The following is a 16,743-nucleotide window of genomic DNA, read 5'->3' as shown; positions in this document are numbered from 1 at the left end:
AACATCAGAACCTAGGAGGAAATTAACAAAAAATGAAATTGTCAGTTTTAGAAAATGTGATCAATGAATAAAATAGTAAAAGAAAATACTTAGCTTATATCTCTGGAATAAAACCTTGAACTCAGTCTCTGGTGATTATGGTACATTTAAATATATGCAAATCAGCTGAATAATAAATATACATCACAATTTGTAATGGATTATTAATTTAGAGGATATTTGAAAGTTTTTAAAGCCTATTCATTTTTAAACTTCCTCAGTGACAAATATAAGAATCTTAAAATGGCAGGATCTTTTTCACTCAGAATGGCACATGTAATGGACTGAATTCTCTAATAGAAGCAATAGAATTCCAGACATGTGCCAGAACAATATAAAATTCCAAAGGTTTTCCCGGCAGTCAAACTTACGTAAATAGAACATTTGCAACATAAAAACTTTTGGCTTTTACATAAAATTTTTCAGGATGGAGTTAGGCCTGGACTCGTCATCTCTGTTGTGGGACTTGCAAGGTAGTCATTAGATTTGAGACTTGTTAGAGATTTGTAACTTGCCACTGATGTTAGAGACCCACAGAGACCGAGTAATGAGGGAGTATCTTCTTTACCTGGAAGTTAAGATAAAATAACAAATATTTAATTGCCCTTGAAGAATTATACCAAAAGATCCTATAAAACTAAAAACTTACAAAATACTGTAAACATACCTAATTACGTTTTTCTCTAGCTTCAGTGTTACCTTCAAAAACCATTACCAGAGGATTACATGTGCTCCTCATAACAGTTCTAGATATGGAAGTCTGAGATACTGTGTTTTAGGACAAAAATAAAAACTACCTTTTTTTTCAGAATATGTTCATGTTCAGTTAGTAAGGGATAATAACAGTACCAATGCCCAGGCCACAGAAATAGGAAATCCCTATGCAGGTAAGTAATGCAGCAGAAGCATTACTTCAGTTCAGGAGAAGGGCTGGATTGGGAGAACCTTAACTCACTTATTGAACATTTATTCAGCATCTACCTTGCATCAGGAATTTGTCATGTACTGGACTGCAGTAGGCCCTGAAGAAAGATGGGCAGTTCTGTTTTCACAGCTGGGGAACACAAGTTCTCTCCAGAGCTGAGTAAATTTGCAAATACTACCAAGAAGTGGCTTTTTGAGGCTGTGAAAGGCTGAGGTCTTTGAACATTAGCAGGTTTCCGAAGCAGATAAAGAGCTTCAGTTCTACTCAGTTATGGAAGTGTAAACTGGACCATACAGCAGGTGTTTCTGAATGCTGCTCTTTTAAATGGCCCCTCAGAAGTGTTCCCATTGTCCTTTGACCCTTTAACTAAGGGTCATATGGTGTGGCTTTGTAAGAAGACATCCTTATCCCTAGGAGATATATACTGTTGTATTTACAGATGAAGTTTATGATACCTGCAGTTTACTTCAAATGGTTAAGGATAATAGTAAGGGCAGATGTTTGAGTAAATGGAGGGAGTCTGTGCCCACAAGAGCAAAAGCAAGACAATGCCAAGTGTGGCAAAATGGTAACAGGTGAATAGTGGTAAAGCATACAGCGGTGTTCATTCTTTTAACTTTTCTGTAGGTTTGAAATTATCCAAAAAAGTTGGAGTGGGGGAAGAAGACAAAGGTATACGAAGTCTTCAGTTGTGCCCCAAGGAAACAAACCATACAGCAGAGCTGACTGGGGCATATTCAGGAAAGCATGGGGCAGGGAGGTGTGGGGGGAGGGGGAGTATATATCTACTTATAAAAGCCTTCAAAGACACCTGTCCAGCCTCTGAAAATACTGATGCTGTGGAACATGCAGGGCAGTGTGTTACCCTTAAGGAAGCCAAGAGACTTCACTGTAAGCCTTCATTTAAATATAAAAGTGAAAAATTGTGCAGAAAAATCAAGGTGGTTATGTTATGATTGTAGCCATCCAACTATAAAAGGAAATAAAATATAAAAAGGAAATAAGCAAAAGGAAATAGGTGTTAAGGCAGAGAATGATAGGGGATTATTCCAAAATATTCTTGCATATTGTGATGTCAGCAGTTAACACACATATGTGCATATACATAAAATTATCACAATGGACTTAAAAAATACGTATGTTAAAATCTGCGTTGATGAAATTTTAAAAGCAACTTTTTGATACGAGAAAGAACTAGGTTCTTTTAAGGTTAACTAAAACTTTCTAGCCTAGATGAATGGAAAAGTGGTAATTCCCTAGCAGAAACAAATTAGTCATAAGAAGCAGCAAATAGATTTCCTCTTTTTTTTTTTTTTTTTTTTAAGATTTTATTTATTTATTTGAGAGAGCACACTAGTGAGGTGAGTGGCAGAGGGACAGGGAGAGACAGACTCTCCACTGAGCAGGGAGCCTGACACAGGGGCTCCATCCAGGACCCCAAGATCATGACCTGAGCCAAAGGCAGATGCTTAACTAAGCCATCCAGCCACCACTAGATTCTTGTTTTATAGCAAGAAAGATCCGTTCTGTTTTAAATGTATTGAGAGAGTCTAGACTCTACAAGTTTTCAGATGGTAGTGCTACAAATGTTACTAAGTTAGAAGTCATTCATTTAGCGCAATGCCAGACACTGTGATAAAAACAAAAAGAACCACTTCTTGCCTGTAAGGAACTTAATGTAAGGTGGAAACATACACAAACAGAAAATTCTAATAAAGTGCAGTAAGAACAGTAAGTAAAACTGAGATCACCAACTCTATAAGAAAGTCTGAGTGGGGAGGAAGGGGTCAATGAGGAAATGAAAAGGCACTAAATTGTATCCTAATTTTAAGGAATGACTACAGAGATTCCTTAGGCATTAGCATAAACCTAGGAACACAGGGAAAATGTTATATTAACCTGCTTTGTAAGCAACATGTTACCTTTTTGTGATCAAAGTTCAAGAAAAGGGGTGAATATTTTGTGCAATAAAATTTCAAACTATTGGAAACCAGTGTGTGTGGTAGTTGTAGCTGGTGAAGAGGGAATTACTAGGACATATTTGTTTTTGCATGTAAATGTACGAACTTGGTCACACGTGTCCATACTGATATCTCTTTAGCTGAGTTACTTATATACTGATTAAAATGGCTCCCAAAATTATTACTTTCCTTTAAAATTAATAGTTGTTCAGAGAAAAGCACGAAAACATGTAAATTTCACTGAAGCAAATACTCATTACAAAAATTACGGCAATTCACACTTCCTCGTAAAACAACACAAAGGGCTCAGGAAAAACCCTGCAAGTAGATGAAACTTGGTGACATACGCAAAAGGACTGCTATTGCATGTCAAGTGTGCAATTGGAGGCGGAAGACATTCCTCAGACTAGATAAAAGAAATTTTAGAGCAACAAGCAATTGGTGGGACTGATTCACGCACCATGCGGATTTCTGTTAGGATCTGAACCTCAACTTGTCATAGAATTCCTGTGCCCTTTGAAGAGAAACTGTTTAATTTCCAGAAGTGTTTAACTGAGGAAGAAAATGAAGCTCTAAGTTAGGTGAATAGGAAAGTACTCACATAAAAATATGTAGAATACTTGGTAAATTGGGAGAAAACCCCTGTATCAAAGGAGGATTGTTTTAGGAAATGGTTTGATGTTGGCACACAGAATGATACTTTAAGCAAAAGCATAGCCAACGGCTCTTGTTTAAATGATTCAGAAGAGACTGACTCTGAATATGAAGAAATTTTTTACAATTGAATTTGTTTTTATTTTCCTTTTTATAGATGAGTGACATTAACTTTTTAAACTTATGTTTAAAGTCTAATAATAAAAGAATCAATGATCATAAAAGAAAACAATTCCATTAACAATAGAATCTAAAAGGATAAAATGCTTAGGAATACATTCATATAAAGAAGTGCAAGAGTTGTACATGACAACTATAAACTATTGTTGAAAAAAACTCAAGGCTGAAATAAGTGGGGAAACATCTCACTTCTCCATGTAAACTGTTTAGAAAACGATATAGTTAAGATGGCAATATTTCTTAACTACAGATCCATTAATCTACAGATTCAGTGTAATCCCCATCAAAATTCTGCCTTTTTTTTCAGAAATGACAAATTGATTCTAAAATTCACATGGAAATTCAATGGAGCCCAAATGGCCAAATCAATCTTGAAAAAGAACTAAGTTGTCCTGATTTCAAAACTTACTATAAAGCAAGACAGTGTGAGACTGTAATATGGATAATGTAGCATGGGAACAGGCATACAGACCAATAATACAGAATTGAGAATCCAGGAATAAACCCATTAATGTATGGGTAATGCATTTCAACAAGAGTTCTAAGACCATTCAGTTGGGGAAAGAAGAGTTTTTTTCAACAAGTGGTCCAGGGGAAAATGAATATCCACTTGCAGAAGAATCAAGTTGGACAATTAGCTCACACCACATACAAAAACTTAAAATAGATAACATATGTCAATGAAAATCTAAAACTTATATGTAAAACCTTTAAAAAGAAATATAGGAGTAAATCTACATGACCTTGGATTAGGAAATGGTTTCTTAGATGTGACATCAAAAGCACAAGCAACCAGGAGAAAACTATTTAAATGAGACCTTATCAAAATTAAAAATTTGTGAGTCAGAGAACACTAGCAAGTAGACATCCCTCAGAGTGAAAAAAATATTTGCAAATCATACAGCTTGATAAGATTCTATTATCCAAAATACACTACTGCAACTCAAAAAGGCAATGGAATTTTTAAACAGAGAAGTTGAACAGACATTTATCTGAAGATGATATGCAAATGACCAATAAGCACATGAAAAGATGTTCAACATTTTATTCATTAGGGCCATGCAAATCAAAACCACAAAATTCCATCATACCCACTTAGGATGGTATAATTAAAAAGGTCATCAATAGGGCAGCCCCGGTGGCTTTAGCGGTTTAGCGCTGCCTTCAGCCCAGGGCGTGATCCTGGAGACCCGGGATCGAGTCCCACGTCGGGCTCCCCAAACGGAGCCTGCTTCTCCCTCTGCCTGTGTCTCTGCCTCTCTCTCTCTCTCTCTAATAAATAGAATCTTAAAAAAAAAAAAATTCTACACATTTCATGCAACCTCTGCCAAAATACAACCAGCATTTTTCACAGAGCTGGAACAAACCATCCTAAAAATTTGTATGGAACCACAAAAGACCTGGAATCGCCAAAGCAGTCCTCGAAAAGCAAAGCAAAGCTGGTGGCATCATGTTCAGATTTCAAGCTATATTACAAAGCTGTAGTCATCAAGACAGTATGGTACTGGCACACAAAAAAAAAAAAGGTCATCAATAATAAATACTGGTGACGGTGTGGAACAAATGAAACCCCCATTCATTGCTGGTGGGATTACAAAATGGAATAATCATTTTGAAAAAGTATGGCAGTTCCTCACATGATTAAACATATACTCCAGCCAATTCCATTCCTAATTATATACCCAAGAAGAATAAAAATATATGTTCCCACAAAAATCTGTACATGAGTGCTGATAGCAGCATTATTCACAACAGCCCCAAATGCAAACTATCCAGATGTCCAAATGATGAATGAATAACAAATTGTGGTATATCCATATAATGGAATATTATTTGTACATAAAAGGAAATGAAGTACTAGTACTTGCTGCAACATGGACAAACTGTGAGAACACAATGCTAAGCAACAAACCTAGACAAGGGGTGCCTGGGTGGCTCCGTTAAGCTTCTGACTCTTGATTTTAGCTCAGGTCTTGATCTCAGGGTCATGAGTTCAAGCCCCATATTGGGCTCCATGCTGGGTATGGAACCTACTAAAACAAAACAAAACACCTAGACAAAAATAGTTATATACTGTAGGATTGTACTATATGAAACATCCAGGATAGACAAATCCAAAGAGACAGAGAGTAGATTAGTAGCTATCCAAAGATGGGGGGAGGGAGGCACTGAGACCCAACTACTAATAGGTGCAGGGCTTACCGGGTGATGGCAATGTTCTGTAATTAGTGGCAATGGTTGCACAACATTACCAGTTCACTTCAGTACAGTTCACTTCAGTACGACTGAAGTGTACACTTTACAATGGTCAATTTTATGTTATGCGAATTATAATAAAAAATTTTTTAAGTCTAAAGGATTTTTTTGAGACAGAGTGAGTGCAAGTAGGAGGAGGGGCAGAGGGTCAGGGAGAGTGCATCCCAAGTAGACTTTGGGCTGAGCATGGAGCCCAATGCAGGCCTCGATATCATGACCTGAGCCGAAGTCAAGAGTTGAGCACCCAGTGAACTGAGCCACTCAGGCACCCAAGGATCTTTTAAAATAAATATAAAAAATGCTAAGAGATATGTAAACAATATTTTAGGATTTAATTGTTGGCTTTTTTCTTTTCTTTTTTGGGGGGGCTACATAAAGTAACAGCATCCTAGACTTGCTGAAATATGGATAGCAACCAGTAGTTATAAGCATAGTAACTGTCATATATGAAGGGGTTAGTAAATCCTTGAAAAGAATGACAACTTCTCACTCTATCAACAATTATGGTACCATTTAACTTCTGAGATATTCTTTTTTAAGATTTTATTTATTTAGAGGGAGAGTGCATGCATGCAAATGGGGTAAGGGGGATAAGGACAGAGAGAATCTCAAGCAGATCCCATGCTGAGTGCAGAGCCTTTATGCAGGGCTTGCTCTCACATTCCTGAGATCATGACCTGAGCCCAAACCGAGTTGGACACTTAACCAACTAAGCCACTCAGGCAACCCAAGGTATTCTTTTATTTAATAATCAGTAGGAATGTAGAATTGCTTTTTGTTTTATACCTTTTCAAATTATTCATTAAAATATGTTCTTGAGGAATGTAAACGATGGGAATATGTAAAGGCATAAAAGGCCTGAACCAAGTTTTAGAATACAAGCATAAATTTCTATTTTCTCAAGTCATTAGTAACAAATCCCTATTGCCTTAGGGTCTTTTTAAAATTTATTTAAGAAATCTCTACACTCAATATAGGGCTCGAACTCACAACCTTAAAATCAAGAGTCATATGCTTCTCCAACTGAGCCAGCCAGGTGCCCCACAGATCTCTAGTTCTCAAGGCTCTCCATATGGAGTTCTTAATAAAAATATTTTTAACTAAGAATGCATAAAATGTAACAATCATTAATAGTTCCACCACCAAGATTAACTACTTTTAAATCTTGACGTATTTGGGCATCTAATGTTTGTTTTTAGAAGAAAAAAACCATCTACCATGTTTGTAAATGTGACATATACTATAAAAAATTAATCAACACAGTAAAGCACACAAAAAATCTTAAATAAAATACTATCCAGCTTACATTCTGACAGAAAAGGAGAATATTTTAAAATTCGGATGATATCTCAAATGTCTTCTAGGTAAAGAGTTTTCATTTTATTTTTAACTGGGATTCAATATAAGAAGAGGCCATTGAAAGAAAGGCTGGACTTCCAACATAAATCTTATAATTTAGAAGATACTTAGCATGAATAATGTTTATAATTTTGTCCACCAAGTCTTGAGTATTAACCGCAAGCATCAATTTTAGAATTATCTGTTGAACTCTCAAAACCCAACAGTTAAATAAAAAGGTAATCCAATTAGAGAGCAGGTAAAATTAATGAAGAGGTATTTCACTGGGATATGTAGTTGAGAAATAAGCACACAAAAAGATACGGAACATCATTTGCCATCAGGGAAGTACAAATCAAAACCATAATGAGATATGACTGCATATCAAATACAATGGCAAAAATAAAAAAGTGACACCACCCAATGCTGGCAAGGAGGTAGAGAAACTAAATCCCTCATCCTTTGCTAGTGGGAATGAATACACAATGGTTCAATCTGAAAAACTGTTTGGCAGTTTCCTGGAAAGCTAAACATGCAACCACCATACAATTTAGCAACAGTACTCCTAGGTATTTATCCCGGAGAAATGAAAATAAGTTCATAGAAAAACGTGCAAACAAATGTTCACAACAGTGTTGCCCATTTGGGCTGCCACCACAGAAATATCATAAACTGAGTGGCTTATAAGCAAGAAAAGTGTATTTTCTGTTTTTTATTTCTCAGAATTCTAGAGGCTGGGAAATCTCAGATCCAGTTACCTGCAGATCCCGTGTCTAGAGATGGCCTGTTTCTTGGCTCACAGACAGCAATCTTCTCACTTGGTCTCGTGACTGAAGGGGCCAGGGAACAATCTGGGGTCTCTTTTTAAGACACTAATCCTATTCATGATGGCTCCACCCTCCTGACCTAATTCCCTCCCACATTCTTCTTTCATCACACTAGAGATTATGAATTTGTGAGACACATATATTCAGGCTAGAGTAGCAGTTTTACAGCCCCCAAATGGAAACAACTCAAATGTCCTTCAATTAGTGGCATTGTTTTTTAGGGTGATAATAAAACCATTCATACCATGGAATATTTTTTTTGCAGAGAAGGAAATAAACCATTGATATGTTTAACAACTTTGATAGATCTCAGGGGAGCTATGCTGAGTGGAAAAAAGCTAATCCCAGTGAGCTATACACTATCTGATTGATATGGTACTCTTCATAATTTCATGACAAAATGATAGTCATGGAGAAGAGATTACCATTTGCCATGGGCTAGGGAAGGGGCAGACATAAGGCAAGGCTGGGAAGGAGGTAGGTGTCATCACTAATACAAGGGATCCTTGTGATGATGCAGCTGTTCTGTATCTTGACTGTGGCGATGTAGACATACACCTATGCATGTGATAAAACTGCATGGAACTAAAAACAAAGGATGATACATAAATATGAAAGAAATTACTGCATTGTACTGTCAGTTTCCTGGATGTGATGATGTACAATGTCACCTCTGAGGCAAACTAGTGAAGGATACATGGATCTTCTTCTTCTTCTTCTTCTTTTTTTTTTTTTTTTTAGGATACATGGATCTTAACTCTATGTGAATCCATAATTGCCTCAAAATTTGGAGATAAATTTTAAAAATTATAGCTAGAGAAATTCCCTGCAGTGTGATAAGCATTCAGGGAAAACTGCAGAATGTGAAGGAATACTAAATTAGCAGCATAATCTTGTGACTATGTCTTTCTGTTCCGCTTAAGTATTTCTTTGGAGTGAATTCCAAGGTGTATTATAGCTGGATTTAAAAACAGGAGCCGTATATAGATAGGAGTGTGTTAACTTTACATTAACTTAGGGAAGACTTAAAGGATTTCTTTCCATTTCTTTGACATTTTATGTCTTTTAAGAATGGTTTATAAGCTTTCCTTATAATAGGAATAAATTTAACAAGAAATGTGCAAAGTCTAAAAATTTTCTCTGGTGCTATTTAGCTAGAGTTTCTCATTGCTTATTGTTTGTACATGTGAAAGCTACTGATTTCTGCATAATCTTATATTTTGCTACTTTGTAGGACTTTTATTGTCTAAGTATTATTTCTTGTTTTCCAGGTTCCTGCTATCATCTGCAAAAATCCAATTCTCGTGTCTCTAGAAATTTCTTCTTTAAATGCATTAGCTACTAGCATAATGTTATACAGTGGTAGAAATCAATCTGCATCTTAGTATCTCCTCATTAAGTAGGATGCTGATCTTAGGACAGAGACATTTACACATACCCATGGAAATGAAGTAGTATTCAGTTCTTCTGTTTTGAATGTTTGTGTCATGCAAGTGTTGAATTCTATCCAGGGTTTTTTTTGGCATCTGTGGAGATAATTTTTTCTATCTTAGATATGTTAGTTTTGTATTATATTAATAGACTTCCTAATATTGAAACAATCTTACATTCTGGGATTAAATCTACATGGTCATAGTGTATCATCTCTTTGATGATCTGCTAGATTCTGCTCACTAATATATTATTCAGAACTTTTACATCAATATTGATAAGCGATACTAGACTATAATTTTAAAAAAATTTTCACACTATATCAGGTTGTATTTATCCTCTATATTTTCATTTATTTGTTCTTTCTGCCCTGTGATTAAATTAGCTAGGTCTCAAATTTGTTAATTTTTTTTTAAAGAACGGTTTTATTAATTAGATATCTTTATCTCAATTTGTAGTTTTATCTTTATTATTTTCTTTATTGGCTTTTTAAATATCTTGTTCTTTTCCTACTGTTTTCAGCTAAGAAATTTTATTCATTTTCTCATTTTTAATGAAAAGGTATATACGTATTATGAATTTTCCTCTATTTCTTTAAGTAAATCTCACAGAGCCTGCTATGATAGTTTTATTTTTTATAAATTCATAATTACAGCTTATATTTCTTACTTCTATTTCTTTTTCTATATGATAACATGTCTTTTTGTTTTAACTTCATGTTATCTGGAATGGTTTGTAGTTTTGCTCTAGTTGTTACCTTTATACAACTAGGGAAGTGTAATGCTAAGTCTCATTCTCTTCCCCTTACAAGCTATTTGATCATTCTGCCTAGAAGCCCTGAATATGTTTTCTTTATTGTTAATATCTAATAATTTTAGTAGATATGCCTTAGAGTTGATTAACACAGGTAATTTTCTAAGGCCCGTTGTCAGCTCTGTCAATTTATAGATTTCAGTCTTAATTTCCAGATTTTTTTAAATTTAAAGATTCAGTATTAGTTCTTCACTGTTTTACTTCTAGAGTGACTCCACTAATCTATACACTTTTAGAGTGACTCCACTAATCTATACACTTTTAGAGTGACTCCACTAATCTATACACTTTATCTTTTTTTTAATGATTTATTTATTTAGAAAGAGAGAACGCGTGTGTGAGCAGAGGGAGAGCAGAGAGAGAGGATCTCAGGCAGACTCCCTGCTGAACATGGAGCCTGATGCAGTGCTTGATCCCATGATCTGAGATCATGAGTTGAGCCAAAACCAAGAGTAAGAAATTTAACGGAGCTATCCAGATGCCCCTAAATTTTATCTTCTTTGCTTGACTTCTAATTCAAACACTTCATGACTCATTTTACTTCTTTCTTCATCATATTTTCATTCTCTTGGTTGCTTTCCTGCTTTTCTTCAATGTTCTATAATAAGTTCCCTTCCAAATCTATTCTTTAGGCAGCTTATTCTTTAATATTTACTTCTGATATAATTTTTCCTTTTTTTCCCATTTCTTCCTAGAGTGTAATCAGCTATCAATTCATTTCCTTCTGTTTCTTGAACATTTTTTTGCTTTTTGAGAGAGAGTACTAGCTGGGGGGCAGGGTACAGAAGAGAGGTGAGAGAGAATCTCAAGCAGACTCCCTGCTGAGCATAGGAGCTCCATGCAGGACTCGATCTCACAACCCTGGACAATGACCTGAGCTGAAATCAAGTAATTCTTAATCTGTTATTTAATCCTCAATTCTTAAAGCCAATACTTCTCTCTATGTGTGTATATACACATTATTTTTTAGAGTAGTTTTAGGTTCACAGAAAAATTGAGCAGAATGTGCAAAGATTTTCTGTACCTCTGTACAAAGCTTCCTCCATTATGAATATATCCCACCAGTTTGGTACATTGGTTACAATGGAGAAACCTACACGAACACATCATTATCAACCAGGGTTCATAGTTTACATTAGGGTTCACTCTTGGTGCTATACATTCTACGAGTTGGACAAATTTACAATGACATGTATCCACCATTTTAGTATCATACAGAATAGTTTCACTGCCCTAAAAATTTTCTATGCTTCATCCATTCATTTTTATAGTATAAAAATTACCCATTATCAATCTTGACTTATGACTATTAAAATGCCTATAATAATAAATATATTAAAATACTAAATGGGTCTTTTACATAGAGCCATCATCACAAATAAATCCACTCATCAAACAGATTAATTTTTAAAATACACATAATTCTAAATTATGGCAGTGGATTCAGCTTATGTCCTATCTACATTCATGCCATGAAGATACTCTATTTTTCTATCTTTATTATCCACATCATCAAAAAAAGATTCATCTGTAGTCAGTACACATTATTTATAAACTATTAAAATAGACTTAAGGCCCTCTGAGAACATTTCAACAACTATCTTAAAAGAAGCAGAAAATTCAGCTTAACGTAATTTCCCATTGCCTGAGTCTGCTTGTTAATTGAATTTTTACTTTATACTATCTGTACCTTGTTCCTCACATTCTGTGATATTAATTCATTATATATACTTATTCTATCAACCAATATTTAATAATTATCTATTATGTGACAGGCTCTGGTAATACATTGGTGGAAAATATGGATAAGATTCCTTACCCTCATAAAGCATACATTTCAGTGGGGAATTAAAGACTAGAATCATAATACACCAGAGGGCAATGTGATGGAGTGCCTGGGGTGAAACCAAGTAATACCTGATGGGGGAGGAGGTGGACACGAATATGGAGACGATGGTTATTTAAGGTATGAACACTTCTTTAAAGAGCTATTTCAAAAGAGATCTGATAACGAGGTTACCATACAAAGACCTTAAGAAAGAAGTTTCTTTTCTTTTTTAATATTTTATTTATTTATTTATGAGAGACACACAGAGAGAGAGGCAGAGAGAGAAGCAGGCTCCGTGCAGGAAGCCCGACGTGGGACTCGATCCCAGGTCCCCAGGATCATGCCCTGGGCTGAAGGTGGCGCTAAACCACTGAGCCACCCAGGCTGCGCAAGAAAAAAGTTTCAAGGGCACTAGGAAAAGCAGGTGCAAAGCTAGCTGAAGCAGGAACCAACCTGAAGGAATAGGTAGAAGGTCAGTATTCTAGGGTGCAGGGAGCTAGGAAAAGAATGGTATGAGAAAAAGCAGAAGCTGGCAAGGACACAATCATATAGGAGGCTATGACAAGCAGTCTGGATTTTATTCTGAATTCACTGAGAGCCACTGGAGATTTTTAAGTTTGGGTATAATATTTTCTCATTTATGTTTTCTAAGATCACTGATTAGCATATGGACAATGGACTGCATGAAGGCAAGAATGAGAGAGGAAAGACTCAAAGAAAAGCTTTTGAGTAGTTCATCCACGAGGCTTGCTCCACATGGCTTAGACGAGGGTTGTAATTGTGAAGATGATGACAAATAAGTGTAGGCAGCATGTCTTGCATAGGGCGCTGACAGGACCTACTGATAAAGGGACGAGGAGTTGTAAAGGGGAAGAGTAGAACTTAGTAATGTGTGTAGTGGTGCTATTTATCACAGTGGAGAAGACAGAGAAGAAATGGAGACCCAGAGGAGTGCAGGTCCCTAGTCCTCACCTCACACATGCTGGGATGCAGAGATAAAAGATGTGCACGCCCTATCATACCAGCACCACTCGTCCAACCCAAAGTGCTAGAGTCACAGCCTAAGCCTGTACTGGGGGCAGGAAAGAAAGTAATTGAACTAAGCTACTGAAGTTTAAAAATACATAGACTTGAGTCTTAGAAAATGGAATGTGATCAATGAAAATGTCCTGAAAAATTTTGGAATTGAACCAAGATGTCATCCAGGAAGTTGAGACACAAAGGAAAGAGGGGTTGAAGGAGTACAGCTGAAAGCAGTAACAGCAGTTACTCTCAAACAGCAGTTTGAGAAAACTCAAACTCTTTCATATTTATTCCCAAGGTTTTCAGAATATTCAATAAATGAAGTACCAAAAGTGACTCAAGAATGAGGAAGTGGTCAACTGTATCAAAAGCTGCTGAGAAGTTTAAAAGAATGAAGACCAAGAACTTTCTTTTGAACTGCAATATGGCAGGGGTGGACCAGCTTGATCAAAGTCACTTTAGTGATAGAGACACAAAAAGCCCAATTGGCATGGGTAAAGAAACAAAAACAAAAACAAACAACCAGTACAGGAAGTGATGAAATAAAAGAAAAAATGACAATCTTCTGAGAAGGTTATCCACAAACACATGAGAAAAAAACAAAAGCAGATCTTTTTAAATCATAATTGACAGCTTCATTCCCAGCATGCTTCACAGAACCATCACTGCTGTTCTTCAGCATTCCACACCCAAAGCATACACAGTAGGAAAAAGTAGTTTCCAAACAGACTTTGTTTTTCTTACCTTCACTGATTAAATTTAACGTGTCTTGTTTTCCATCTCCTTCTTGTGACTGACCTGGATCCAATGATGTCTGAGAAAGGCTAACTTCAGCTGATAACTGGTCAAGACTGTGATAACTTTTTCTGTAAAACAAGGGTGAAATGCTACTTGGATTTCTTCTCATAAAAAAGAATTTCTAGAGATATTATTTAATGATCTGCTTCAATTTACTGAATTTCTGGCTTATTTCTCCCCAGTTATTCCCCTAAACTCTGTCTCTATTGTGGCTGCAATATGATCTCCATTTAACTTTTCCCTCCACCCTCTCTAGAGGTCTGTGTGTTCAATCTATTAAAAAAGGAAAAGAAAGACAACTTGTCAAACTAATTTAAATCCTTACACCAATTTTTAATTATCCAGCTTATGAGAAAATGGGGACCTTCTGGTTATTACCAGTTTTCAAAGGAGCAGAAAATCTACAGATTATTCCTAATGCAGAAACCAAAACGATATAACTTGACCCAGTATCTCCTAGGCGCTTGAAAATTCTTCAATGTCTTGATATTTTTACAGATGGTTTTTACATAACAATAATTACAAATTATCATGACAAATTCCTATAATTTACAAGTTTAAAAATGTTGGATAATAAAATAGCTGTTTCTGTTAATACACTATCAAGATAATTAACCTCCTTCCCTTGTGTATTTGCTACTGTGAGCTCAATTTCCATTAAACAAATTAATGAGAAATGAATAATAGAGGAAAAATTCATTTATAAATGCAAAGTTAATAAGGGTTATTATTAAACCTTTCTCATATTTTTTTTTTGTCAGGATAAAAAGAACTCAAAAGATGTATACAGCTTGGTGTTATTGACATTTCAAGGAAGAGAATGAGATTCATTATAATTTGCAAATACATGTGATCCAGGAGAAAGAATATACTTTTCAGGCTTAACATCTATTTCCCAAGGTAGCCAAACTCTAACTAATTTCCTATAAATGTCATGTATTCTATGATAGTATTATAGGAAAGTATATATAATTTAAATGAGCTATTCCAGAGCTATTCTCTGTTCATACAGAGTCAACTTAAGAATTTAATGAAAGTATATATATTATGTATGAGGGGATATATACAACAGTACCCATTTGTTCTTTTCATCTCAGAAGTGATGGAATAACTTTTTTTAGCTTACAGTGTTCTCACTTTATAACACGATGACATTTCAAATGTCAAGAACAGGAGTTCTTAGTTATATTTTTAAGTAGAAGGAAATTCTACAATAGGCAATTTCTGATAATAGATAAAATAGATAATAGATCCAACAAATATGATCTATATAACATGTAATAAAGGATATCCAGTATTTATATAATGCTTACCAAATGCCAGGCACTGTCCATATACATTTTATATCTATTAACTTATTTAGTCCTCACAACTACCCTAAGAGGTTGGAATTACTGCTATTCCCATTTTTTAGCACAGTTAACCAGGGCACAAAGAGAACAGATTTTAAGGCCTTAACTTCTCTATCTCCTTCTCCAGTACAAAAAGAAAAAATCTAGTTTTCTGTTTTATTAGAAACCCTTTTCAAAGAACAGCCCTGTGGCTGAGATTGACCATGTAAACTTTATTTAATTTTATCACTGAAAATTTCTTTTGACTTTCATCAACATGCTATTTCTTTAGCTATAGAAGAAAGCGGGAACACAGGAATTTAATAAAGGAACTTATAAATTTATTTTCCAAATTATTTTTCTGTGCCTAATAGGTAGAGGGCTTGTTTTTAAACTTTTGGCTTTAAATGAGTTTCTGACACTGATTTTTCATCATAGGAAACTTGTTAGTCAATATTATTAAATTTAAAATATTATAGGAATATTTACAAACAATAAAATACCTAGAAGCAAAAAAGACATAAAATTCATTTGAAAATTATAAGGACTCAGAGCCTGACAGCACACATTTACAGCAATCCAGGACTCTCACTAGTTGGGGAGGAAAGCCTATAAAAGCCACCTCTGATAAAAGCAACACAAAATGAGCTTTCTGCATTACCTACTGAAATTCCTTTTAGGTATTGCATTTCCAAGTACAAAGTGACTGTGGAAACTATTTACCCTTTAATTTGGTACATTTAGTGAACAATTTTTCAGGTTATAGGCTTCTCTTAGCCAAATGCCAATGAATACAGAAATAGAATTTGGTAGACAATGATTTCTGAAGCAAAAATAATAAGTCCAAGCCAAAATTAGGCCCCTTATTCAAAAGATATAACAATATCATGTAATATCTTCCTTGCATGAAGGTGATTACAGAGACCTACCACTTGGGAGGCAATCTAGTTTAGCTGCTGGCAGCAATGACAAAGACTGGGTTTTCCACATTCTTACCTGATTGTCATACAACTAATAGCTCCCACTGACAAACATGCTGTCCTGAAATAAACTGTCTACGGGAGTTCTGTCTTTAAAAGGTCACCACTAAGTCCTATTTTAGAATTCTAGACTCATTAAAATCATACTGTAAGATACAAATGTAACCTACCAGGCACATCAAACCAATCAACAGTAAAATTCTATTTCCCAGAGCCAATTTTTTTTTTTTTAATAGCAGTATCTTACTTAATCAAAGTAAGAATCCCGGACAGTAAGATAGGAACCATATCAACTGTCATAAACACCTGGGATATAATAAAACCCACTGCATTTAATATCTAATTATTTAAAATTTTAA

General features: G+C 35.2%; 1 protein-coding gene across 6 annotated transcripts in view; it reads right to left on the bottom strand.

Moving 5' to 3' along the window:
- Positions 1 to 216: 216 nt before the first annotated feature.
- RUNDC3B (RUN domain containing 3B) overlaps positions 217 to 16,743 on the bottom strand; it is a 297,797-nt gene continuing 281,270 nt past the window's right edge. For all 6 annotated transcript variants that reach the window (XM_041728228.1, XM_041728231.1, XM_041728232.1 and 3 more), the window contains 2 exons: positions 14,020 to 14,141; positions 217 to 607 (listed from right to left, as the gene is read on the bottom strand). In XM_041728228.1, the coding sequence (XP_041584162.1) occupies positions 462 to 607; positions 14,020 to 14,141 (268 nt within the window). In that variant the 3' untranslated portion in view covers positions 217 to 461. The remainder of the gene's footprint in view (positions 608 to 14,019; positions 14,142 to 16,743) is intronic.

The sequence above is a fragment of the Vulpes lagopus genome, chromosome 13 (genome assembly GCF_018345385.1).
Source record: "Vulpes lagopus strain Blue_001 chromosome 13, ASM1834538v1, whole genome shotgun sequence".
NCBI lineage: Eukaryota > Metazoa > Chordata > Mammalia > Carnivora > Canidae > Vulpes > Vulpes lagopus.
This window is presented reverse-complemented; position numbering and strand designations above follow the sequence as displayed.